General features: G+C 45.0%; 1 protein-coding gene across 1 annotated transcript in view; it reads right to left on the bottom strand.

The window, feature by feature from the left end:
• Positions 1–2,330: 2,330 nt before the first annotated feature.
• The window catches only part of LOC124010595 (protein diaphanous homolog 1-like), a 195,305-nt gene continuing 170,391 nt past the window's right edge, over positions 2,331–27,244 (bottom strand). Inside the window, 2 exon segments of the mRNA XM_046323243.1 lie at positions 2,331–3,606; positions 24,670–24,759. Coding sequence (XP_046179199.1) covers positions 3,419–3,606; positions 24,670–24,759 — 278 coding nt within the window. The 3' untranslated portion in view covers positions 2,331–3,418.

Genomic DNA, 27,244 nt, shown 5'->3' with positions numbered 1-27,244 from the left:
GTTTAGAGAGTAGTCAGCCTGACCTCTAACCCTCCACCACCATCAGGGAGAGGAGTTTAGAGAGTAGTCAGACTGACCTCTAACCCTCCACCACCATCAGGGAGAGGAGTTTAGAGAGTAGTCAGCCTGACCTCTAACCCTCCACCACCATCAGGGAGAGGAGTTTAGAGAGTAGTCAGACTGACCTCTAACCCTCCACCACCACCAGGGAGAGGAGTTTAGAGAGTAGTCAGACTGACCTCTAACCCTCCACCACCATCAGGGAGAGGAGTTTAGAGAGTAGTCAGACTGACCTCTAACCCTCCACCACCATCAGGGAGAGGAGTTTAGAGAGTAGTCAGACTGACCTCTAACCCTCCACCACCATCAGGGAGAGGAGTTTAGAGAGTAGTCAGCCTGACCTCTAACCCTCCACCACCATCAGGGAGAGGAGTTTAGAGAGTAGTCAGACTGACCTCTAACCCTCCACCACCACCAGGGAGAGGAGTTTAGAGAGTAGTCAGACTGACCTCTAACCCTCCACCACCATCAGGGAGAGGAGTTTAGAGAGTAGTCAGACTGACCTCTAACCCTCCACCACCATCAGGGAGAGGAGTTTAGAGAGTAGTCAGACTGACCTCTAACCCTCCACCACCATGAGGGAGAGGACTTTAGGAAAAAATAAGAATTGAGAAAAAAACAGGCAAACGTGTCCATGTCTCTCTCTCTCACAGTCTGGTGCTCGTCCAGTGGATGTCCCAGTGAGGGATCATTGGGAACTGTGGAACGTACATTGGCAGAAGTCTGTGGAAAACTCAACAGCAAACGTCTGGGACCTGGAACGACAGCAGAAACACAGCCTCACCATGGCAGTGTGTGTGTGTGTGTGTGTGTGTGTGTGTGTGTGTGTGTGTGTGTGTGTGTGTGTGTGTGTGTGTGTGTGTGTGTGTGTGTGTGTGTGTGTGTGTGTGTGTGTGTGTGTTAGTACAGCCGTAACATAGTCACAACAGGAAATACTGTGTGATGATACAGTATAGGCCTGTAAAGTCTGACTCTGTGGTGATGTAATAGCTCTTCCAAATGGACTTTGTGTATGTGTGTGTGTGTCAGATCCAGTACACACATAGTCTCTCTAACCCCTGGGGTGCAGAGAAATGTACCTCGGATGGAATTTCTTCTGGCTGAGAATCAGGAACAGAGCTCTGTTTTTGATTTGAAATCACACACACTGTCGTACAAAATAATCCTCAGACATTCTTATTGACGATATTTTAACAGAAGGACTTCATACATAATACCATATACACATTTACCACAGTGATATCTCTCAAAACAAAATGAAACCTCACGAGCATTAAAACAAACAAGAGTAAAAATTGACATTGAAAACAAACTAATCAAATGAAGAAAAAAAAAGACAATGAAAATAAATGGAAAATAATGATTTTCTAGTCTGTTTTTTAACCTCTCAGCAACGTTTGAAAGAGAAATTAAATAGATATAGGATTACATGAAATAACTAATTTGCACAAGGAACGCTGTCTTGCGGTTGACACAATGTTGTAGTTGTGTTTCTGGCAAACAATCCCTATCTGAGGGCTAAATGTCTCCAGTCAGACATTCTCCCCAGCATTTGACTGACTGGAGGATAAGCTGGAAATGTATCACGTCACAAACATTGTGGTAACGTTGGTCCTTTTAATACCTTTGTAGGAATCAACAATTACCATGAACTCATCTCTCAGCTCGACAACAACAACATGTTGTCTTGGTAACAGCCCTTAAACAACTTGTGCTTGTCTCTGCAGTACAAACTGATCAGTACTTATGGAAACCACAGCGGTTTGAACATGCAGATGTTCAAACCGCTTGAGACCGACTTGAGACCAGCGGTAGGGATGTGTTATATTTGTATAGGGATTGGTTATTGCATGAGGCAGGTGACAGAACTACTCCTCACAATTCTAGCGTTGCGGCAGCAACATTTGCTGATGGCTACGGAATAGAGAAAAGCAAGTCCAGACATTAAGCAACAGGTGCTGCTGTCTAAAAGGGCAAAACACACACACTGGGACACACATACACATCTCAGCAGTTTTTGGGCAGGTCCTCCAGTAACCTCAGCAGAAAGAACACAGCTCTGTTTATGAAATCTAGCAGTTATGCTGACAGCAGACAGAGGTAGTAGCGGACAGAACATACCCATGCACAAACTGGACACACACACACTACAGAAATGCACAAACAACCCCCATTACACACACACACACACACACACACACACACACACACACACACACACACACACACACACACACACACACACACACACACACACACACACACACACACACACACACACACACACACACACACACACACACACACACACACACACACACACACTTCGCTTTTAATAATAATGTATAATATGCCATTTAGCAGGTGCTTTTATCCAAAGCAACTTACATGAGAAAGCCCATGAGATAGCCCATGAGAAAGGCCACGAGAGAAAGCCCATGAGAAAGCCCATGAGAAAGGCCACAAGAAAGCCCATAAGAAAGCCCATGAGAAAGCCCATGAGAAAGCCCATGAGAAAGCCCACCAGAAAGGCCACGAGAAAAGCCACAAGAAACACAGAGAGAGAGCGAGAGGGAGAGACACAGACAGAGACAAACAGACAGACAGACACACAGAAAGAGAGACAGACACACACTTTAAGGTAGAAGGTTTTTGTTTGGTCCACCCTAACCCTATTGGACAACACGACAGCTGAAATGTGAAGCTTGGAATTGTATTGGTTGGCACCTGTTTCTTTTATAAACATACAGTATACAGCACAACATTAGCATACAGTATATTTGACAATTAAAGAGCAACATTGAATAGGCTTTAAATCAAACCACGTGGGAAAAGAAGTGTTCCAAAAACCACCCAGGGCTTCCATACAGCAGGACATCCCCACCATCCCCCGGGGAAAATGTAGGACCTCTCCTCCTGAGAAAGAGTCTTTGGATTCTCACAATGCACTTCAGACAGAGGAAAGTAGACCGATAGATTGTGTGTGTGTGTGTGAGAGAAATATAGACAGAGTGCAGTAGATGTGTGTGTGAGAGAATGTGTGCAGATGCTGATGCTTGAACAGGGATATGTTTATATGGCAAAGCAAGAGTCGTCCCTCAGCGTGGAAAACCCTGGGACTGTGTCATGGTGAGAGCCCCGCCCTCACCCATTGGCTCCTTCAGTCCCAGCATGTCCAATCCGGTGGTCCCATGAGGACAATGGGCACAGACTCCTCCTTCAACTGGCAGGGGATGAAGTTGCCCTTAGACACTGATTGAAGAACAGTTTCTATATTTCTCTATGGTTAAGATTAGGATATGAGTAAGACGAGCTTATCCTAGATCTGTGGCTAAGGGCAAACTTCCACCCATCTCCTTTAATTGGACCGTGATAGACTGTCCTCTAAGAGGTCCTCTAGTGACCCCGCCCCCTCTATGCTAGGCTCCTCCATCTGCGCCATCTTGGTCTTCTTATTGGGTGGTTTGCTGAAGCGGGGTGTGGTGTCCTCCTGCATCAACTCTTTGGCCAAGATGTTCGTCACTGCATGACCAGCTCTCCGGTTGGCTGTGAAAAATAGAAAGTGAGAGAACGAGAGAGAGGTCAGACAGGTCATTTCAGGGATTGGTCATATTGTGTTACCAGACAAGCTCAGAGGGACAGTGGAGACGGGGGTCAGTTCAGTACAGGTTAAAGACTAGCAAACCAAACGTCTCACTGCAAACAACCAGACTGCGGCACTCTATTCCTTATGTAGTGCACTACTTTTTTGACAAGACTCCATAGGGATCTTATCAAAAGTAGTGCACTATGTAGGGAATAAGGTGCCATTTGGGATGCAGCTGGCAGAGAGAGACTGACTCCCCCCAGGCGGGCTGTCTGAAGGAATATACCATCTGTTGATACTGGTCAACAGGACCCACACGTGAGTAAACAAGCCTGTATTCACTGGTAACGCGCACAGAACACAACTACAGTTGAAGTCGAAAGTTTACATACACCTTGGCCAACTATATTTAAACTCCGTTTTTCACAATTCCTGACAGTTAATCCTTGTAAAAATAATAGTAGAGAGAATGATTTATTTCAGCTTTTATTTCTTTCATCACATTCTCAGTGGGTCAGAAGTTTACAGACATACTCAATTAGTATTTGGTAGCATTGCCTTTAAATTGTTTAACTTGGGTCAAACGTTTCGGGTAGCCTTCCACAAGCTTCCCACAATAAGTTGGGTGAATTTTGGCCCATTCCTCCTGACAGAGCTGGTGTAACTAAGTCAGGTTTGTAGGCCTCCTTGGTCGCACACACTTTTCAGTTCTGCCCACAAATGCTCTATAGGAATGAGGTCAGGGCTTTGTGATGACCACTCCATTACCTTGACTTTGTTGTCCTTAAGCCATTTTGCCACAACCTTGAAAGTATGCTTGGGGTCATTTGAAGACTCATTTGCGACCAAGCTTTCTTTAACTTCCTGACTGATGTCTTGAGATGTTGCTTCAAGATTTCCACCGTATTTTCCATCCTCATGATGCCATCTATTTTGTGACGTGCACCAGTCCTCCTGCAGCAAAGCACCCCCACAACATGATGCTGCCACCCCTGTGCTTCACGGTTGGGAAGGTGTTCTTCGGCTTGCAAGCCTCCCCCTTTTTCCTCCAAACATAACAATGGTCATTATGGCCAAACACTTCTATTTTTGTTTCATCAGACCAGAGGACATTTCTCCAATAGTTACGATCTTTGTCTCCATGTGTAGTTGCAAACCGTAGTCTGGCTTTTTTATGGCGGTTTTGGAGCAGTGGCTTCTTCCTTGCTGAGCGGCCTTTCAGGTTATGTCGGTATAGGACTGTGGATATAGATATACTGTGATATTTACTGTGGACATAGATACTTTTGTACCCATTTCCTCCAGCATCTTCACAAGGTCCTTTGCTGTTGATCTGGGATTGATTTGCACTTCTCGCACCAAAGTACATTCATCTCTAGGAGACAGAACACGTCTCCTTCCTGAGTGGTATGACGGCTGCGTGGTCCCATGGTGTTTATACTTGTGTACTATTGCTTGTACAGATGAATGTGGTACCTACAGGCATGTGGAAATTGCTCCCAAGGATGAACCAGACTTGTGGAGGTCTACAATTCTTTTTCTGAGGTCTTGGCCGATTTCTTTTGATTTTCCCATGATGTCAAGCAAAGAGGCACAGAGTTTGAAGGTAGGCCTTGAAATACATCCACAGGTACACTTCCAATTGACTAGCATATCAGAAGCTTATAAAGCCACACCATCATTTTCTGGAATTTTCCAAGCTGTTTAAAGGCACAGTCAACCTAGTGTATGTAAACTTTTAACCCACTGAAATTGTTACAGTGAATTATAAGTGAAATAATCTTTCTGTAAACAATTGTTGGAAAAATTACTTGTGTCATTCACAAAGTAGATGTCCTAAACGACTTGAAAAATGAGTTTTAATGACTCCAACATAAATGTATGTAAACTTCCTACTTCAACTGTATGTCTTACTAGAACTGTGAGGACTTTTTTAGGACAAACAATTGATCCCCATTCAGAATCCTTTATTCCCTAACCAGAAAACTAACCCGTAAGCCTAAAATAGCCTTTTTACAAGTGAGGACTGTTCAAAATATCCTCAGTTCTCTGAATTTTAGTTGCTTTAATTCTTGCCAGGACTTTTGGTACTCACAAGTATAGTAAACGTGTACACACATGTACACAGCAGTGGTGTTAATGTGAGTGAAGATTAGTCTGTGTGTGTACCGAACCCTTCACTATGTGTCAGATTACTAGCGCTCTACATGATCCTGCTGACACAGAGAAATGTAGAGGGATGGAAGGATAATGCCTGTAGTAGGAAGATGAGAGAAAGGGGAGAGATGAGCGAGAAATTGTGCCCTGCGGACGGGACGTTATGTCGTTTTTATCATTATACTTGTTTTATCTCAACAATCCTGAATTTTTCTCCCTCCCTCCCTCCCTCCCTCCCTCCCTCCTGCGTGGGTGGACAGCTGTGCCGCAGTGGCCATGTTGAACTATATAGATCAGACGGGGATTGTGAGTGTGTGTCTGAGAAATGAGTACAATTACTCCTCAAGAACTGCTGCAAAAGAACTGTGTGTTTGTATCACACATACACAAAATGTGACCGAGAACACACACAGTTGGATGTAGGTGTGTGTGTGTGAGAGAGTTTAGAGCAGTCAGTGAGATGCAGTAGTGTATTCTGGAGTTGACCTGGTAGTAAGACTCTGGACACACACACACACACACACACACACACACACACACACACACACACACACACACACACACACACACACACACACACACACACACACACACACACACACACACACACACACACACACACACACACACACACACACACGAGCAGGTCTCCAGCACTAGCTGTGAGTCTGGGGAGGAAGAGGAGGAGAGAGGGATCAGTCAGAGGAAGATGGTGAGATACATTAGCGGTTATGTAATTCAGTCCGTTTCACTTGATCAGTACTCGGCTTCACAGAACTTCATCAACGCTGACGAAAACAGGCAGCCAGGCCTTTAAAGTAGCATCCACCCCAGGGTGTTCAGAACAGAGAGATTTCACAGTCACACACACACTATTTAGACATTATGCAAATGACTCTGATAGAGTGAGAGAAGTACAGATCAGAGCCAGTCCCAGAGACCCAACATGAGGAGAAATTTCAAAGGCTGTCAATTCTGCACCACTCCTCTCCCTCAGGAGAGAGAGAACAGAAAGAGGAAAGAAAGGGGTTGATGATTAGAACCACAGTGAGCTAGGGAGAGAGAGGTCAGATTAAAGACTAAACCACTAATCAAAGAATCAGGGAGAGGACACTGGTTTGGGGGTCGGCGAATCAAGGAGAGGACACTGGTTCGGGGGTCGGCGAATCAGGGAGAGGACACTGGTTCGGGGGTCGGCGAATCAGGGAGAGGACACTGGTTCGGGGGTCGGCGAATCAAGGAGAGGACACTGGTTCGGGGGTCGGCGAATCAGGGAGAGGGCACTAGTTTGGGGGTCGGCGAATCAGGGAGAGGACACTGGTTTGGGGGTCGGCGAATCAGGGAGAGGACACTGGTTTGGGGGTCGGCGAATCAGGGAGAGGACACTGGTTGTTTTGAACGAAATAGAGGATGATGTTGGTTAGAAGAGCAGATCAATTCCTGACTGATCAGGGCAAAGCCCATCTGTGCTGATAGTAACCTCAACTGCTATCGTAACCAGCTCCTGGTGCTATCGTAACCAGGTCCTGGTACTATCGTAACCAGGTCCTGGTACTATCGTAGCTAGCTCCTGGTGCTATCGTAACCAGCTCCTGGTGCTATCGTAACCAGGTCCTGGTGCTATCGTAACCAGGTCCTGGTACTATCGTAACCAGGTCCTGGTACTATCGTAGCTAGCTCCTGGTGCTATCGTAACCAGCTCCTGGTGCTATCGTAACCAGCTCCTGGTGCTATCGTAACCAGCTCCTGGTGCTATCGTAACCAGCTCCAGGTGCTATCGTAACCAGCTCCTGGTGCTATCGTAACCAGCTCCTGGTGCTATCGTAACCAGCTCCTGGTGCTATCGTAACCAGCTCCTGGTGCTATCGTAACCAGCTCCTGGTGCTATCGTAACCAGCTCCTGGTGCTATCGTAACTAGCTCCTGGTGCTTTCGTAACTAGCTCCTGGTGCTATCGTAACTAGCTCCTGGTGCTATCGTAACTAGCTCCTGGTGCTTTCGTAACTAGCTCCTGGTGCTTTCGTAACTAGCTCCTGGTGGTATCGTAACTAGCTCCTGGTGCTATCGTAACCAGCTCCAGGTGCTATCGTAACCAGCTCCTGGTGCTATCGTAACCAGCTCCTGGTGCTATCGTACCCAGCTCCTGGTGCTTTCGTAACTAGCTCCTGGTGCTATCGTAACCAGCTCCTGGTGCTATCGTAACCAGCTCCTGGTGCCATCGTAACCAGCTCCTGGTGGTAACTAGCTCCTGGTGCTATCGTAACCAGCTCCTGGTGCTATCGTAACCAGCTCCTGGTGCTATCGTAACCAGCTCCTGGTGCTATCGTAACCAGCTCCTGGTGCTATCGTAACTAGCTCCTGGTGCTTTCGTAACTAGCTCCTGGTGCTATCGTAACTAGCTCCTGGTGCTATCGTAACTAGCTCCTGGTGCTTTCGTAACTAGCTCCTGGTGCTTTCGTAACTAGCTCCTGGTGGTATCGTAACTAGCTCCTGGTGCTATCGTAACCAGCTCCAGGTGCTATCGTAACCAGCTCCTGGTGCTATCGTAACCAGCTCCTGGTGCTATCGTACCCAGCTCCTGGTGCTTTCGTAACTAGCTCCTGGTGCTATCGTAACCAGCTCCTGGTGCTATCGTAACCAGCTCCTGGTGCTATCGTAACCAGCTCCTGGTGCTTTCGTAACTAGCTCCTGGTGCTATCGTAACCAGCTCCTGGTGCTATCGTAACCAGCTCCTGGTGCTATCGTAACCAGCTCCTGGTGCTATCGTAACCAGCTCCTGGTGCTATCGTACCCAGCTCCTGGTGCTTTCGTAACTAGCTCCTGGTGCTATCGTAACTGGTTCTCCAGTCAGAGCTGAGAGGGGAGTTTGGTTCTGGGACTGAAGAGTTCTCTTCCCACCAGGAAATGAGATGTCTAGACAAGAACCCAGCACAATGCCTCAAAAACATCATGCCTGTGTTCAATTTTGCTTATAACTCTGTGTGTATGTGTGTGTGTGAGAGAGAGTGTGTTCCTGAGTGAGTGTGTGTGTGCGTGAGAGGGGAGATAGGGACGCAGAGTGGTTTAAAGATCATCTGCGACACATTACACACTATGGGAGTCTTCATAATTACTGACAGATGGGGAAAGTCACTTATTGTGCCAGTGAGAGTTTTCATGTTTGTGTCTGTGTAGAGGTCTATAGTCATGTGTCTGTGTAGAGGTCTATAGTCATGTGTCTGTGTAGAGGTCTATAGTCATGTGTCTGTGTAGAGGTCTATAGTCATGTGTCTGTGTAGAGGTCTATAGTCATGTGTCTGTGTAGAGGTCTATAGTCATGTGTCTGTGTAGAGGTCTATAGTCATGTGTCTGTGTAGAGGTCTATAGTCATGTGTCTGTGTAGAGGTCTATAGTCATGTGTCTGTGTAGAGGTCTATAGTCATGTGTCTGTGTAGAGGTCTATAGTCATGTGTCTGTGTAGAGGTCTATAGTCATGTGTCTGTGTAGCGGTCTATCGTCATGTGTCTGTGTAGAGGTCTATAGTCATGTGTCTGTGTAGAGGTCTATAGTCATGTGTCTGTGTAGAGGTCTATAGTCATGTGTCTGTGTAGAGGTCTATAGTCATGTGTCTGTGTAGACGTCTATAGTCATGTGTCTGTGTAGAGGTCTATAGTCATGTGTCTGTGTAGAGGTCTATAGTCATGTGTCTGTGTAGAGGTCTATAGTCATGTGTCTGTGTAGAGGTCTATAGTCATGTGTCTGTGTAGAGGTCTATAGTCATGTGTCTGTGTAGCGGTCTATCGTCATGTGTCTGTGTAGAGGTCTATAGTCATGTGTCTGTGTAGAGGTCTATAGTCATGTGTCTGTGTAGAGGTCTATCGTCATGTGTCTGTGTAGAGGTCTATCGTCATGTGTCTGTGTAGAGGTCTATAGTCATGTGTCTGTGTAGAGGTCTATAGTCATGTGTCTGTGTAGAGGTCTATAGTCATGTGTCTGTGTAGAGGTCTACAGTCATGTGTCTGTGTAGAGGTCTACAGTCATGTGTATGTGTAGAGGTCTACAGTCATGTGTCTGTGTAGACGTCTATAGTCATGTGTCTGTGTAGAGGTCTATAGTCATGTGTCTGTGTAGAGGTCTATAGTCATGTGTCTGTGTAGAGGTCTATAGTCATGTGTCTGTGTAGAGGTCTATAGTCATGTGTCTGTGTAGAGGTCTATAGTCATGTGTCTGTGTAGAGGTCTATAGTCATGTGTCTGTGTAGAGGTCTATAGTCATGTGTCTGTGTAGAGGTCTATAGTCATGTGTCTGTGTAGAGGTCTATAGTCATGTGTCTGTGTAGAGGTCTATAGTCATGTGGCTGTGTAGAGAGGAGCAGCAGACAGTGTGTCTGGTTATAGAAGCTCCCAACTGGAGCAGCAGACAGTGTGTCTGGTTATAGAAGCTCCCAACTGGAGCAGCAGACAGTGTGTCTGGTTATAGAAGCTCCCAACTGGAGCAGCAGACAGTGTGTCTGGTTATAGAAGCTCCCAGTTGGAGCAGCAGACAGTGTGTCTGGTTATAGAAGCTCCCAACTGGAGCAGCAGACAGTGTGTCTGGTTATAGAAGCTCCCAACTGGAGCAGCAGACAGTGTGTCTGGTTATAGAAGCTCCCAGTTGGAGCAGCAGACAGTGTGTCTGGTTATAGAAGCTCCCAACTGGAGCAGCAGACAGTGTGTCTGGTTATAGAAGCTCCCAGTTGGAGCAGCAGACAGTGTGTCTGGTTATAGAAGCTCCCAAATGGAGCAGCAGACAGTGTGTCTGGTTATAGAAACTCCCAGCTGGAGCAGCAGACAGTGCGTCAGGTTATAGAAGCTCCCAACTGGAGCAGCAGACAGTGTGTCTGGTTATAGAAGCTCCCAACTGGAGCAGCAGACAGTGCGTCTGGTTATAGAAGCTCCCAACTGGAGCAGCAGACAGTGTGTCTGGTTATAGAAGCTCCCAACTGGAGCAGCAGACAGTGTGTCTGGTTATAGAAGCTCCCAACTGGAGCAGCAGACAGTGCGTCTGGTTATAGAAGCTCCATCGCCCTCCTCAGGCAAGACAGGCAATACACTTATTCCCATAACAAACCATTTGTGACAACTGCTCTCAAAGCAGAAAGGGCAGTGTGTGTGTGTGTGTGTGTGTGTGTTGTGTGTGTGTGTGTGTGTGTGTCAGTGTGTGTGTGTGTGTCAATCTGTGTGTGTGTGTGTGTGTGTATTGTGTGTGTGTGTGTGTGTGTGTGTGTTGAGAGAGAGTGAGATCTTAACCAGAGAAGGGGTTCTAACTTGTCTAGTCAGAATGGGTTTTGTTGGTCAGTAACTTTTGGAAAGCGTGTGTATTGTTGAGGTGTACAGGGAGCCCTACGGTGATGAGGGAAGGTCTTTATTAGGGTCACCCCCCTGTTAAAGGGCAGGCCTGCTGAGGAGTGAGTGTGTATATTGTGACTGGCTCTTTATATGTGTCCATCTATTGTGATTGGTGCTTTGTTATTCGTAATCTTTTGTGATTGGTGCTTTAGGGTGGTGTTATGACCTAGCAGATGGGTCTATAGTGATGTTCGCGATGCCTCTTTGTGATGTCACCATTCTTTTAAACACCATCACATGACAGAGGGGAATAGCCAGTGGTTCAAGATTTTTGTCAAAATTGGACATCTATCCATGTCCTGAGGACGTTGAGAAATGGCGTCAACACCAGCCACTAGGGGCAACAGTGCGTGATATTACCATCAGCAGGCTTGGGTTTGCTAGGGCTTTGTGGACAGGTAATCCCTGACTCTGGGTCAGAAGGTTGTGTGTTCAATCTCAGTAGTGGAGGTCATTTTTTATTTTACCACTATCCTAAACCGTAACCCTTATGTTAACCATCAGAATGAGTGCCTAATCTTAACCATTCAGAATGAGTGCCTAATGTTAACCATTCAGAATGAGTGCCTAATCTTAACCATTCAGAATGAGTGCCTAATCTTAACCATTCAGAATGAGTGCCTAATCTTAACCATCCAGAATGAGTGTCTAATCTTAACCATTCAGAACCAGTGCCTAATCTTAACCATTCAGAATGAGTGCCTAATCTTAACCATTCAGAATGAGTGCCTAATCTTAACCATCCAGAATGAGTGTCTAATCTTAACCATCCAGAACCAGTGCCTAATCTTAACCATTCAGAATGAGTGCCTAATCTTAACCATTCAGAACCAGTGCCTAATCTTAACCATCCAGAATGAGTGTCTAATCTTAACCATTCAGAACCAGTGCCTAATCTTAACCATTCAGAATGAGTGCCTAATCTTAACCATCCAGAATGAGTGCCTAATCTTAACCATTCAGAATGAGTGCCTAATCTTAACCATTCAGAATGAGTGCCTAATCTTAACCATTCAGAATGAGTGCCTAATCTTAACCATTCAGAATGAGTGCCTAATCTTAACCATTCAGAATGAGTGCCTAATCTTAACCATTCAGAATGAGTGCCTAATCTTAACCATTCAGAATGAGTGCCTAATCTTAACCATTCAGAATGAGTGTCTAATCTTAACCATTCAGAATGAGTGCCTAATGTTAACCATTCAGAACGAGTGTCTAATCTTAACCATTCAGAATGAGTGCCTAATCTTAACCATTCAGAATGAGTGCCTAATCTTAACCATTCAGAATGAGTGCCTAATCTTAACCATTCAGAATGAGTGTCTAATCTTAACCATTCAGAATGAGTGTCTAATCTTAACCATTCAGAACCAGTGCCTAATCTTAACCATTCAGAATGAGTGCCTAATCTTAGACTGTGTGAGACTATATAAAGTGTGTTACTATGTGTTGAAGTGTGGGTGTATGTGTGTGTATATATTTGTATCAGTATTGGTATTTGAGCATATGTCTGCTGGTATGCATTGTGTGTGTTGGTATGCAGTGTGTGTGTTGGTATGCAGTGTGTGTGTGTGTGTTGGTATGCAGTGTGTGTGTTGGTATGCAGTGTGTGTGTTGGTATGCAGTGTGTGTGTGTGTTGGTATGCAGTGTGTGTGTGTGTTGGTATGCAGTGTGTGTGTTGGTATGCAGTGTGTGTGTTGGTATGCAGTGTGTGTGTTGGTATGCAGTGTGTGTGTTGGTATGCAGTGTGTGTGTTGGTATGCAGTGTGTGTGTGTTGGCCTTGCTTAAAAAGAGCAGTGTAGACAGAGTGAGGGCAGCTGCTGCCCCTCTCCCCTAGAGACAACCAGGCAGACAGAGCTGCTGAGTCACAGGTCAGGGGTTAGAGGTCAGTCTCCCCAGTCTGTCTCCTCTCAGCATCGTAGCTCTCGTTGGAAACAGACAGTTCTGACACCACTCAGCATGAGGCTGGAGCTCTGTGTGTGTGGAATCTAACAGTATGGAAGGTCCTGACACCACTCAGCATGAGGCTGGAGCTCTGTGTGTGTGGAATCTAACAGTATGGAAGGTCCTGACACCACTCAGCATGAGGCTGGAGCTCTGTGTGTGTGGAATCTAACAGTATGGAAGGTCCTGACACCACTCAGCATGAGGCTGGAGCTCTGTGTGTGTGGAATCTAACAGTATGGAAGGTCCTGACACCACTCAGCATGAGGCTGGAGCTCTGTGTGTGTGGAATCTAACAGTATGGAAGGTCCTGACACCACTCAGCATGAGGCTGGAGCTCTGTGTGTGTGGAATCTAACAGTATGGAAGGTCCTGACACCACTCAGCATGAGGCTGGAGCTCTGTGTGTGTGGAATCTAACAGTATGGAAGGTCCTGACACCACTCAGCATGAGGCTGGAGCTCTGTGTGTGTGGAATCTAACAGTATGGAAGAACAGAGGGATATGAGAGAGAAACCGCCTCCATAATAATAACACAGTCAAATATAAAGTATGGGGGGGGGTTGCTTGTCAGAATGTCAGCCATCTTAAATGTCTGTATTAGAAACCGGATGTGTCTCCCTCTCCTTCTTGTCCAGCCCACTATAAGACGACCTCTGAGTCATTACATGTTAATAAACATCCCTCTCTTCTCTCCTTCCTGCTCTGTTACAGGTTAATAAACATCCCTCTCTTCTCTCCTTCCTGCTCTGTTACATGTTAATAAACATCCCTCTCTTCTCTCCTTCCTGCTCTGTTCCATGTTAATAAACATCCCTCTCTTCTCTCCTTCCTGCTCTGTTACATGTTAATAAACATCCCTCTCTTCTCTCCTTCCTGCTCTGTTACATGTTAATAAACATCCCTCTCTTCTCTCCTTCCTGCTCTGTTACATGTTAATAAACATCCCTCTCTTCTCTCCTTCCTGCTCTGTTACATGTTAATAAACATCCCTCTCTTCTCTCCTTCCTGCTCTGTTACATGGTAATAAACATCCCTCTCTTCTCTCCGTCCTGCTCTGTTACATGTTAATAAACATCCCTCTCTTCTCTCCTTCCTGCTCTGTTACATGTTAATAAACAACACTCCTTCTCTTCTCTCCTTCCTGCTCTGTTACATGGTAATAAACATCCCTCTCTTCTCTCCTTCCTGCTCTGTTACATGGTAATAAACATCCCTCTCTTCTCTCCTTCCTGCTCTGTTACATGTTAATAAACATCCCTCCTTTTCCTTCCTGCTCTGTTACATGTTAATAAACAACACTCCTCTTCTCTCCTTCCTGCTCTGTTACATGGTAATAAACATCCCTCTCCCTCTCCTTCCTGCTCTGTTACATGTTAATAAACATCCCTCTCTTCTCTCCTTCCTGCTCTGTTACATGTTAATAAAATCAACATGTTAATAAACATCCTTCTCTTCTCTCCTTCCTGCTCTGTTACATGTTAATAAACATCTTCCTCTCCTAAACTCTTCTCTGGTCCTGCTCTGTTACATGTTAATAAACATCCCTCTTCTCTCCTTCCTGCTCTGTTACATGTTAATAAACATCACTCTCCCTCTCCTTCCTGCTCTGTTACATGTTAATAAACATCCCTCTCTTCTCTCCTTCCTGCTCTGTTACATGTTAATAAACATCCCTCTCTTCTCTCCTTCCTGCTCTGTTACATGTTAATAACACATCCCTCTCTAAACACCACTCTCTCCTTCCTGCTCTGTTACATGTTAATAAACATCATCACCTCTTCTCTTCTTCCTGCTCTGTTACATGTTAATAAACATCACTCTCAATCACCACTTCTCTCCTTCCTGCTCTGTTACATGTTAATAAACATCACTCTTCTCTCCTTCCTGCTCTGTTGGAGCTCATGTTAATAAACATCCCTCTCTTCTCTCCTTCCTGCTCTGTTACATGTTAATAAACATCCCTCTCTCTCCTTCCTGCTCTGTTACATGTTAATAAACATCCTCACCCCAGCTCCTTCCTGCTCTGTTAATTACATGTTAATAAACATCCCTCTCTTCTCTCCTTCCTGCTCTGTTACATGTTAATAAACATCCCTCTTCCTCCTCAGCTCTGTTACATGTTAATAAACAGCTCTGTTACATGTTAATAAACATCCCTCTCTTCTCTCCTTCCTGCTCTGTTACATGTTAATAAAGGTCCTCTTCTCTCCTTCCTGCTCTGTTACATGTTAATAAACATCCCTCCTTCTCTCCTTCCTGCTCTGTTACATGTTAATAAACATCACTCACCTCTCTCTCCTTCCTGCTCTGTTACATGTTAATAAACATATGGAAGGGCTCTTCTCTCCTTCCTGCTCTGTTACATGTTAATAAACATCACTCTCTTCTCTCCTTCCTGCTCTGTTACATGTTAATAAACATAATAAATCTTCTCTCCTTCCTGCTCTGTTACATGTTAATAAACATCCTCTCTTCTCTCCTTCCTGCTCTGTTACATGTTAATAAACACCCTCTCTTCTCTCCTTCCTGCTCTGTTACATGTTAATAAACATCCTCTCTTCTCTCCTTCCTGCTCTGTTACATGTTAATAAACATCCCTCTTCTCTCCTTCCTCTCTGTTCCTGCTCTGTTACATGTTAATAAACATCACTGGAAGGTCTCTCCACCTGCTCTGCATGTTAATAAAGCTCTCTTCTCTCCTTCCTGCTCTGTTACATGTAATAAAATCACTCTTCTCTCCTTCCTGCTCCATGTTAATAAACACCACTCTCTCCTTCCTGCTCTGGCTGGAGCTCCTTCCTGCTCTGTTACATGTTAATAAACATCCCTCTCTTCTCTCCTTCCTGCTCTGTTACATGTTAAGGCTCTCTTCCTGCTCTGTTACATGTTAATAAACATGTTGGAATAAACATCACTCAGCTTCTCTCCTTCCTGCTCTGTTACATGTTAATAAACATCCTCTCTTCTCTCCTTCCTGCTCTGTTACATGTTAATAAACATCCTCTCTTCTCTCCTTTCTGTTACATGTTAATAAAATCCTCTCTTCTCTCCTTCCTGCTCTGTTACATGTTAATAAACATCACTCTCTTCTCTCCTTCCTGCTCTGTTCATGTTAATGTCCTGCTCTGTTACATGTTTAAATATAATAAACATCCCTCTCTTCTCTCCTTCCTGCTCTGTTACATGTTAATAAACATCCCTCTCTTCTCTCCTTCCTGCTCTGTTACATGTTAATAAACATCCCTGTTCTCTTCTCTCCTTCCTTCCTGCTCTGTTACATGTTAATAAACATCCCTCTCTTCTCTCCTTCCTGCTCTGTTACATGTTAATAAAACATCTTCTCTCTTCCTGCTCTAAACTCCTTCCTGCTTCTGTTGCACATGTTAATAAACATCCCTCTCATCACTCTTCTCTCCTTCCTGCTCTGTTACATGTTAATAAACATCATGTTAATAAACATCTCTTCTCTCCTTCCTGCTCTGTTACATGTTAATAAACATCCTCTCTTCTCTCCTTCCTGCTCTGTTACATGTTAATAAACATCCCTCTCTTCTCTCCTTCCTGCTCTGTTACATGTTAATAAACATCCTCTACTCTTCTCTCCTTCCTGCTCTGTTACATGTTAATAAACATCCCTCTCTTCTCTCCTTCCTGTTACATGTTAATAAACATCCCTCTCTTCTCTCCTTCCTGCTCTGTTACATGTTAATAAACATCACTCTTCTCTCCTTCCTGCTCTGTTACATGTTAATAAACATCCCTCTCTTCTCTCCTTCCTGCTCTGTTACATGTTAATAAACATCCCTCTCTTCTCTCCTTCCTGCTCTGTTACATGTTAATAAAATCCCTCTCTTCTCTCCTTCCTGCTCTGTTACATGTTAATCCTCTCTTCTCTCCTTCCTGCTCTGTTACATGTTAATAAACATCCCTCTCTTCTCTCCTTCCTGCTCTGTTACATGTTAATAAACATCTCTCTCCTTCCTGCTCTGTTACATGTTAATAAACATCCTCTCTTCTCTCCTTCCTGCTCTGTTACATGTTAATAAACATCCCTCTGTTAATAAACATTCTCTCCTTCCTGCTCTGTTACATGTTAATAAACATCCTCTCTTCTCTCCTTCCTGCTCTGTTACATGTTAATAAACATCTCCTTCCTGCTCTGTTACATGTTAATAAACATCCTCTCTTCTCTCCTTCCTGCTCTGTTACATGTTAATCTTCTCTCCTTCCTGCTCTGTTACATGTTAATAAACATCATGTTAATAAACTCTCTCTCTCCTTCCTGCTCTGTTACATGTTAATAAACATCACTCTCCCTCTCCGTCCTGCTCTGTTACATGGTAATAAACATCCCTCTCTTCTCTCCTTCCTGCTCTGTTACATGTTAATAAACATCCCTCTCTTCTCTCCTTCCTGCTCTGTTACATGTTAATAAACATGTTAATCTCTCTCTCTCCTTCCTGCTCTGTTACATGTTAATAAACTTCCTGCATGTTAATCTCCTCTCTCTCCTTTACATGTTAATAAACATCCCTCTCTTCTCTCCTTCCTGCTCTGTTACATGTTAATAAACATCACTCTTCTCTCCTTCCTGCTCTGTTACATGTTAATAAACATCACTCTCTCCTCTTCTCTCCTTCCTGCTCTGTTACATGTTAATAAACATCACTCTTCTCTCCTTCCTGCTCTGTTACATGTTAATAAACATCCCTCTCTTCTCTCCTTCCTGCTCTGTTACATGTTAATAAACATCCCTCTCTTCTCTCCTTCCTGCTCTGTTACATGTTAATAAACATCCCTCTCTTCTCTCCTTCCTGCTCTGTTACATGTTAATAAACATCCCTCTCTTCTCTCCTTCCTGCTCTGTTACATGTTAATAAACATCCCTCTCTTCTCTCCCTGCTCTGTTACATGCTCTGTTACATGTTAATAAACATCCCTCTCTGTTAATCTCTCCTTCCTCCTTCTGTTACATGTTAATAAAACATCTGGATGTCCTCTTCTCTTCTTCCTGCTCTGTTACATGTTAATAAACATCACTCTCCTCTCTCTTCTCTCCTTCCTGCTCTGTTACATGTTAATAAACATCCCTCTCTTCTCTCCTTTCCTGCTCTGTTACATGTTAATAAACATCCCTCTCTTCTCTCCTTCCTGCTCTGTTCTTTTTACATCCCTCTCTTCTCTCCTTCCTGCTCTGTTACATGTTAATAAAACATCCCTCTGTTCATGTTAATAAACATTCTCTCCTTCCTGCTCTGTTACATGTTAATAAACATCCCTCTCTTATCTCCTTTCTCTGCTCTGCTCTGTTACATGTTAATAAACATCTCACTCCCTCTATTCTCTTCTTCTTGCTCTTGCTCCTACAATGTGATTTTCTGGATTTTTTCCTCATTTTGTCTGTCATAGTTGAAGTGTACCTTTGATGAAAATTACAGGCCTCTCTCATCTTTTTAAGTGGGAGAACTTGCACAATTGGTGGCTGACTCAATACTCACTCCCCCCATACACCACCAGACACACCCCACCAGACACACCGTACATACACCATCAGACACACAGTACATACCTCACCAGACACACCGTACATACACCAGACACAACGTACATACCCCACCAGACACAGTACATAACCCACCAGACACACAGTACACACAGACACACATACTTCACCAGACACCAAACACAGTACATACCCCACCAGACACCCCACAGTACATACCCCACATACAGTACATACCCCACCAGACACAGTACATACCAGACCACCAGACACACAGTACATACCCGCCAGACCCCATCAGACACACAGTACATACCCCGCCAGACACCAGTAAACCCCGCCAGACACACAGTACATACCCCCCCACCAGACAGACACACAGTATATACCCCACCAGACACACATTACCCCACCAGCCCCATACCCCACCAGACACCCACATACAGTACATACCCCACAAGACACACGACACACAGTACATACCCCACCAGACACAGTATATACCCCAGCCAGACACACAGTACATACCCCGCCAGACACACAGTACATACCCCGCCAGACACACAGTACATACCCCCCGACCAGACCCCAGACACACAGTACATACCCCACCAGACACACACAGTACATACCCCACCAAACACAGACAGACACAGTACAGTAAACCCCGCCAGACACACAGTACAAGACCCCACCAGACACACAGTACAACCCCCCACACAGTACACACCCCACCAGACATACAGTACAAACCCCACCAGACTACATACCCCGCCAGACACACAGACAAACCCCACCAGACACACAGTACCATACCCCACCAGACACACCGTACCCATACCCCACCAGACACACCGTACCATACCCCACCAGACACACCGTACCATACCCCACCAGACACACAGTACCATACCCCACCAGACACACAGTACATACCCCACCAGACACACAGTACATACCCCACCAGACACACAGTACATACCCCACCAGACACACAGTACATACCCCACCAGACACACAGTACATACCCCACCAGACACACAGTACATACCCCACCAGACACACAGTACATACCCCACCAGACACACAGTACATACCCCACCAGACACACAGTACATACCCCACCAGACACACAGTACATACCCCACCAAACATACCCCACCAGACACACTGTACATACCCCACCAGGGGGGCGTATGCCTCATGACTAACGAGACATGGTGTGATGAAAGAAACATACAGGAACTCAAATCCTTCTGTTCACCTGATTTAGAATTCCTCACAATCAAATGTAGACCGCATTATCTACCAAGAGAATTCTCTTCGATTATAATCACAGCCGTATATACCCCCCCCCCCAAGCAGACACAGATGGCTCTGAACGAACTTTATTTAACTCTTTGCAAACTGGAAACCATTTATCCGGAGGCTGCATTCATTGTAGCTGGGGATTTTCACAAAGCTAATTTGAAAACAAGACCCCTAAATTTTATCAGCATATCGATTGCGCAACCAGGGGTGGTAAAACCTTTGATCATTGTTACTCTAAATTCCGCGACGCATATAAGGCCCTGCCCCGCCCCCTTTCGGAAAAGCTGACCACGACTCCATTTGGTTGATCCCTGCCTACAGACAGAAACTTAAACAAGAGGCTCCCACACTGAGGTCTGTCCAACGCTGGTCCGACCAAGCTGACTCCACACTCCAAGACTGCTTCCATCACGTGGACTGGGAGATGTTTCGTATTGCGTCAGATAACAATATTGACGAATACGCTGATTCGGTGTGCGAGTTCATTAGAACGTGCGTTGAAGATGTCGTTCCCATAGCAACAATAAAAACATTCCCTAACCAGAAACCGTGGATTGATGGCAGCATTCGCGTGAAACTGAAAGCGCGAACCACTGCTTTTAATCAGGGCAAGGTGTCAGGTAACATGACCGAATACAAACAGTGCAGCTATTCCCTCCGCAAGGCTATCAAACAAGCTAAGCGTCAGTACAGAGACAAAGTAGAATCTCAATTCAACGGCTCAGACACAAGAGGCATGTGGCAGGGTCTACAGTCAATCACGGACTACAAGAAGAAACCCAGCCCAGTCACGGACCAGGATGTCTTGTTCCCAGGCAGACTAAATAACTTTTTTGCCTGCTTTGAGGACAATACAGTGACACTGACAAGGCCTGCAACAAAAACATGTGGTCTCTCCTGCACTGCAGCCGAGGTGAGTAAGACATTTAAACGTGTTAACCCTCGCAAGGCTGCAGGCCCAGACGGCATCCCCAGCCGCGCCCTCAGAGCATGCGCAGACCAGCTGGCCGGTGTGTTTACGGACATATTCAATCAATCCCTATACCAGTCTGCTGTTCCCACATGCTTCAAGAGGGCCACCATTGTTCCTGTTCCCAAGAAAGCTAAGGTAACTGAGCTAAACGACTACCGCCCCGTAGCACTCACTTCCGTCATCATGAAGTGCTTTGCGAGACCAGTCAAGGACCATATCACCTCCACCCTACCTGACACCCTAGACCCACTCCAATTTGCTTACCGCCCAAATAGGTCCACAGACGATGCAATCTCAACCACACTGCACACTGCCCTAACCCATCTGGACAAGAGGAATACCTATGTGAGAATGCTGTTCATCGACTACAGCTCGGCATTCAACACCATAGTACCCTCCAAGCTCGTCATCAAGCTCGAGACCCTGGGTCTCGACCCCGCCCTGTGCAACTGGGTACTGGACTTCCTGACGGGCCGCCCCCACGTGGTGAGGGTAGGCAACAACATCTCCTCCCCGCTGATCCTCAACACGGGGGGCCCCACAAGGGTGCGTTCTGAGCCCTCTCCTGTACTCCCTGTTCACCCACGACTGCGTGGCCACGCACGCCTCCAACTCAATCATCAAGTTTGCGGACGACACAACAGTGGTAGGCTTGATTACCAACAACGACGAGACGGCCTACAGGGAGGAGGTGAGGGCCCTCGGAGTGTGGTGTCAGGAAAATAACCTCACACTCAACGTCAACAAAACTAAGGAGATGATTGTGGACTTCAGGAAACAGCAGAGGGAACACCCCCCCTATCCACATTGATGGAACAGTAGTGGAGAGGGTAGCAAGTTTTAAGTTCCTCGGCATACACATCACAGACAAACTGAATTGGTCCACTCACACAGACAGCGTCGTGAAGAAGGCGCAGCAGCGGGGGCAAACTACCTGCCCTCCAGGACACCTACACCACCCGATGTTACAGGAAGGCCATAAAGATCATCAAGGACATCAACCACCCGAGCCACTGCCTGTTCACCCCGCTATCATCCAGAAGGCGAGGTCAGTACAGGTGCATCAAAGCTGGGACCGAGAAACTGAAAAACAGCTTCTATCTCAAGGCCATCAGACTGTTAAACAGCCACCACTAACATTGAGTGGCTGCTGCCAACACACTGACATTGACACTGACCCAACTCCAGCCACTTTAATAATGGGAATTGATGGGAAATGATGTAAATATATCACTAACCACTTTAAACAATGCTACCTTATATAATGCTACTTACCCTACATTATTCATCTCATATGCATATGTATATACTGTACTCTACATCATCGACTGCATCCTTATGTAATACATGTATCACTAGCCACTTTAACTATGTCACTTTGTTTACTTTGTCTACATACTCATCTCATATGTATATACTGTACTCGATACCATCTACTGTATGCTGCCCTGTACCATCACTCATTTATATATCCTTATGTACATATTCTTTATCCCCTTACACTGTGTATAAGACAGTAGTTTTGGAATTGTTAGTTAGATTACTTGTTGGTTATCACTGCATTGTCGGAACTTGAAGCACAAGCATTTCGCTACACTCGCATTAACATCTGCTAACCATATGTATGTGACAAATAACATTTGATTTGATTTGACCAAACACACTGGTCATACCCCACCAGACACCCACTAGGGCATACCCTATCACTGTACCCCAAAAAACTGATTTAACACGTTGCTCAGTTGTGTATAGAGCCATGTCATCATGGAATGCTCTACCACAAGAGGTTGCTATTGCAACAAGCAAGTTTAACTTTAAAAAAAATATTGTATCACTGCGCCTCTCCTCTCTCTAAAGATCTACTTTAACTGTATATAAGAATATGAACATAATAGTGTGTAAATAGTATTTTAGTTGCCTCCTGGTGTTTTCCTATATATAACTCTTATTTTAGTTCTAGTTTTTATTTAGAATGTAATATCTTATGTTGTTCTCTAAGTGTTTGGTACTTTGTCATGCATTTGTACGTTTTATGTGGACCCCATGAAGAGTAGCGGCTGCATGTGCAGCAGCTAATGAGGATCCTCATGAAGTAAACCCGCCAGTGTTTCGGTAAAAAGCTGAGGAATGGGCCTGGAGAAATGTAACCACTCTCAAATTCATAGAGCTATGGATGCAAGGAATGACCATCCATGATATCAAGATGATAGTTGTAACCATGCTTTGAGGTTATACAATGTGTGTACATTTACATTGTTTACAAACATTGGAGTAAAACAAGCTCATATTTGGGGTTCTGACGGGGTATGACAGTTGATATAAGCTCATATTTGGGGTTCTGACGGGGTATGACAGTTGATATAAGCTCATATTTGGGGTTCTGACGGGGTATGACAGTTGAAACAAGCTCATATTTGGGGTTCTGACGGGGTACGACAGTTGATATAAGCTCATATTTAGGGTTCTGATGGGGTATGACAGTTGAAACAAGCTCATATTTGGGGTTCTGATGGGGTACGACAGTTGATATAAAATCATATTTGGGGTTCTGATGGGGTACGACAGTTGATATAAAGTCATATTTGGGGTTCTGACGGGGTACGACAGTTGATATAAAATCATATTTGGGGTTCTGATGGGGTACGACAGTTGATATAAAATCATATTTGGGGTTCTGATGGGGTACGACAGTTGATATAAAATCATATTTGGGGTTCTGATGGGGTACGACAGTTGATATAAAATCATATTTGGGGTTCTGATGGGGTACGACAGTTGATATAAAATCATATTTGGGGTTCTGATGGGGTACGACAGTTGATATAAAATCATATTTGGGGTTCTGATGGGGTACGACAGTTGATATAAAGTCATATTTGGGGTTCTGACGGGGTACGACAGTTGATATAAAATCATATTTGGGGTTCTGATGGGGTACGACAGTTGATATAAAATCATATTTGGGGTTCTGATGGGGTACGACAGTTGATATAAAATCATATTTGGGGTTCTGATGGGAAATTTATAAAATCATATTTGGGGTTCTGATGATCACTAGGTTTATAAATCATTTTGGGGTTCTGATAAGGATTCGACAGTTGATATAAAGTCATATTTGGGGTTCTGCACTAGCACGACAGTTGATATAAAATCAATTTGGGGTTCTGGCCAGTGAAACAGACAGTTGATATAAAATCATATTTGGGGTTCTGATGGGGTCGACAGTTGATATAAAATCATATTTGGGGTTCTGATGGAAATCAATACAGATGATTTAAAATCATATTTGGGGTTCTGATGGGTGCTAGCCCCAGGTTGATATAAAATCATATTTGGGGTTCTGATGGGGTTAACACAGTTGATATAAAGTCATATTTGGGGTTCTGATTTTACAGTATAGTTGATATAAAGTCATATTTGGGGCCCTGCCCTGGCTGGTTCAATTGATATAAAGTCATATTTGGGGTTCTGACCAGCCCTACAACAGTTGATATAAAATCATATTTGCCATTTCTGACGCTTTTATCCACAGTTGATATAAGTCATATTTGGGGTTCTGACGGGTGGTCCAGTTGAAACAAGCTCATATTTGGGGTTCTGATGGGGCGACATGATATAAGCCCAACTGAGTCAGAAGGACCCCAGCCCACAACAGATGGCAGACACACAGGAGAGCAAGCAGGGACTGAAAGAGTGTATCCGCCCAAGTGTGTGTAAGTGAGACAGAGAGACACAGAGACCGAGAGAGCAACAGTGTGTTGTTACCAGCTTGTCGTGGTCCTCTCTTCCTCCTGAAGGCAGCCCCAGACTGCAGCGCCTCCATCAGGTCGTCCATGATACCAGTCTCATCACCCTCTGGACACACATACAGATACACAATCAATATTACATACACAACCTTATATAAACCAGAGACATCCTATTCAATTACTGGAGGGGCTATGTCATAAACCCTCAACGTTCCAGAATGGGGTGAACATGCAGCCACATTGGTCAGGGAGGAATCCAAACCAGTCTAATTGGAATGAATGGCACTAGAGGATTAATCCTGATTTGACTTATGCGGGAAAATGAAAGGCGTGTCATGTATCAGAAATGGTGTAATAGAATTGTCAACCTAAAATATTTTATAGTTTAATAGTTTAAAAGGTTTTTATTCTGTATAAATAGTCTAAAAATGTGTAAACAGACTACAGAAGTCTATATTTGTGTGCTATTATATGATACAATATAAGGACTTGCTACATTTACAACTGAAGTCCTATCATCAACTGATTTCAGCCAGTGTACAGTTGCGATTAAACTCCATTGTTTCAATCGAATGTTGCCATTTTGGCATTTAATTAAAAAAAAACCCTCTAAAACGGTCTGGCTAGCTAACAAACATACATTCTTCCTTCCAATTCAATATCATATCACAGCACTGGCGAACCCCCCGGGTTGACCAACTCCCTGACCTTTATCCCATTAGAAGACGGTTCCTGGTCATTCTAGTATTCTATGGTTATAACAACAGAGTCAACACAAAACACACATCCACATTTAGTCTCTCTCTCTCTTAATAGACAGATCAGTGGACACAGCACGCCCCCTGAGTTGTCTCTCTCACACACACACACACACACACACACACACACACACACACACACACACACACACACACACACACACACACACACACACACACACACACACACACACACACACACACACACACACACACACACACAGAGACTTAGCGACATCACTAGTCACATGGACCCGGTGGCCCATTAGATACATTAACCTAGTTGGGCGCTGACCCAGTTTAGATACTGCCTAGGCTGCAGGCTACATATATCTAGTAGTACACACACCGTCTACACGTCTATTACACTGAGGCTCAATAAACTGCGATGTTCACCAGGAATGTGTGTGTGGGGAGAATTCTGTGGTACTCAGGCAGATGGTTCTCATTATTATCACTGGGAACTGGCTGGGGTTAAAGGTTTAGTTCTTCCCCTCCCCCTCATCCTGTCGCCCTCCCCCAAACACACTAGTTTAATTGCACTGTAAACCTAGCGGCAGATGGCCCCTGGTCTCGCTTGTCACTTCTGAGAAAGTCTCACGCACGCACGCACGCACGCACGCACGAGAGAGAGTGCAGTCCCACAACACAGCTCACATACACACCCAAGTGGCCGCGGCAGACAACTGCACAGGCAGAAAACAGTCATGCAGTCATGTTTTATTTCTACCCAAAGGAGACTACGTCTGGCACCCATCCACTACCCACTTCCACAGCTCACTACACACCCATCCACTACCCACTTCCACCCATCCACTACCCACTTCCACGTCTACCCATCCACTCTACGTCTGGCACCCATCCACTACCCACTTCCACGTCTACCCATCCACTACCCACTTCCACGTCTACGTCTGGCACCCATCCACTACCCACTTCCACGTCTACCCATCCACTACCCACTTCCACGTCTACGTCTGGCACCCATCCACTACCCACTTCCACAAATCACATGCCTGTTTTAAACCTAAACACATCCAGGAAAAATACACTCACGCTCTGGAGGAAACTGCCTCTGGGTGGGTGTTAAACTGGGACCTGTTTTATAAAGCTTACTGACCAGGCTGCTATAATGACAGCATCTAGACAGAGACAGTAGAGGGCTAATGGACTGTCCAGCATCATGATACGGAGCCATACAGGCGTTGGGAATGACTGTTTAATGAATAAGCCAGATTAAACAGGGGACACTACTGACCATGTCCTAGCATTTCTTAAAGGTTTCTACAACTGTTTTGCATTAAATCAATTTGAAGTGCTTGCTGATAGTTCATAAACAGACGTTTATTTAATTAACACAGCCATTAAAACAATCAATATGAGAGTGGGTATTGAGTGGTGGACTGTGGTCAAGGTCACTATGGAACACTCTACCCTGCTCCGACACACATGTCCGGGAGTTAAGGACATATGTTGTGTTGATAAGCTGTGTTAGTAATGTAACAGCATTAGAGACAGCAGGAGATAAGCATGACAGAATAGACCCCCCCTCCCCCAGCCTGGCATCATTATGTGCAGAACACACAGGTATTACTCTACCACACACACAACAGCCCCTCCTTCAGCAACAAGAGCTGATCTTTGAGGGCATCTCCATCCTCACTCCGTCATCCTACCCCCCTTTCATCATCGTCTCCTGTGGATCCCTTTCTCCTCTGCAGGTCCATGCCCCCCCCCGCTCTGAGGACCAACACTGTCTAATCCTCCTGAGACATCTGCTGTTCTACAATCTCTCTTACACCCCACCCTCTCTGTCTCCCTCTCACACAGCCT

Source organism: Oncorhynchus gorbuscha, linkage group LG23, assembly GCF_021184085.1.
Source record: "Oncorhynchus gorbuscha isolate QuinsamMale2020 ecotype Even-year linkage group LG23, OgorEven_v1.0, whole genome shotgun sequence".
In the NCBI taxonomy this organism is placed as follows: Eukaryota; Metazoa; Chordata; class Actinopteri; order Salmoniformes; family Salmonidae; genus Oncorhynchus; species Oncorhynchus gorbuscha.
Note: the sequence above shows the minus strand (reverse complement) of the source record. Positions and strands in the feature narration are given on the sequence as shown.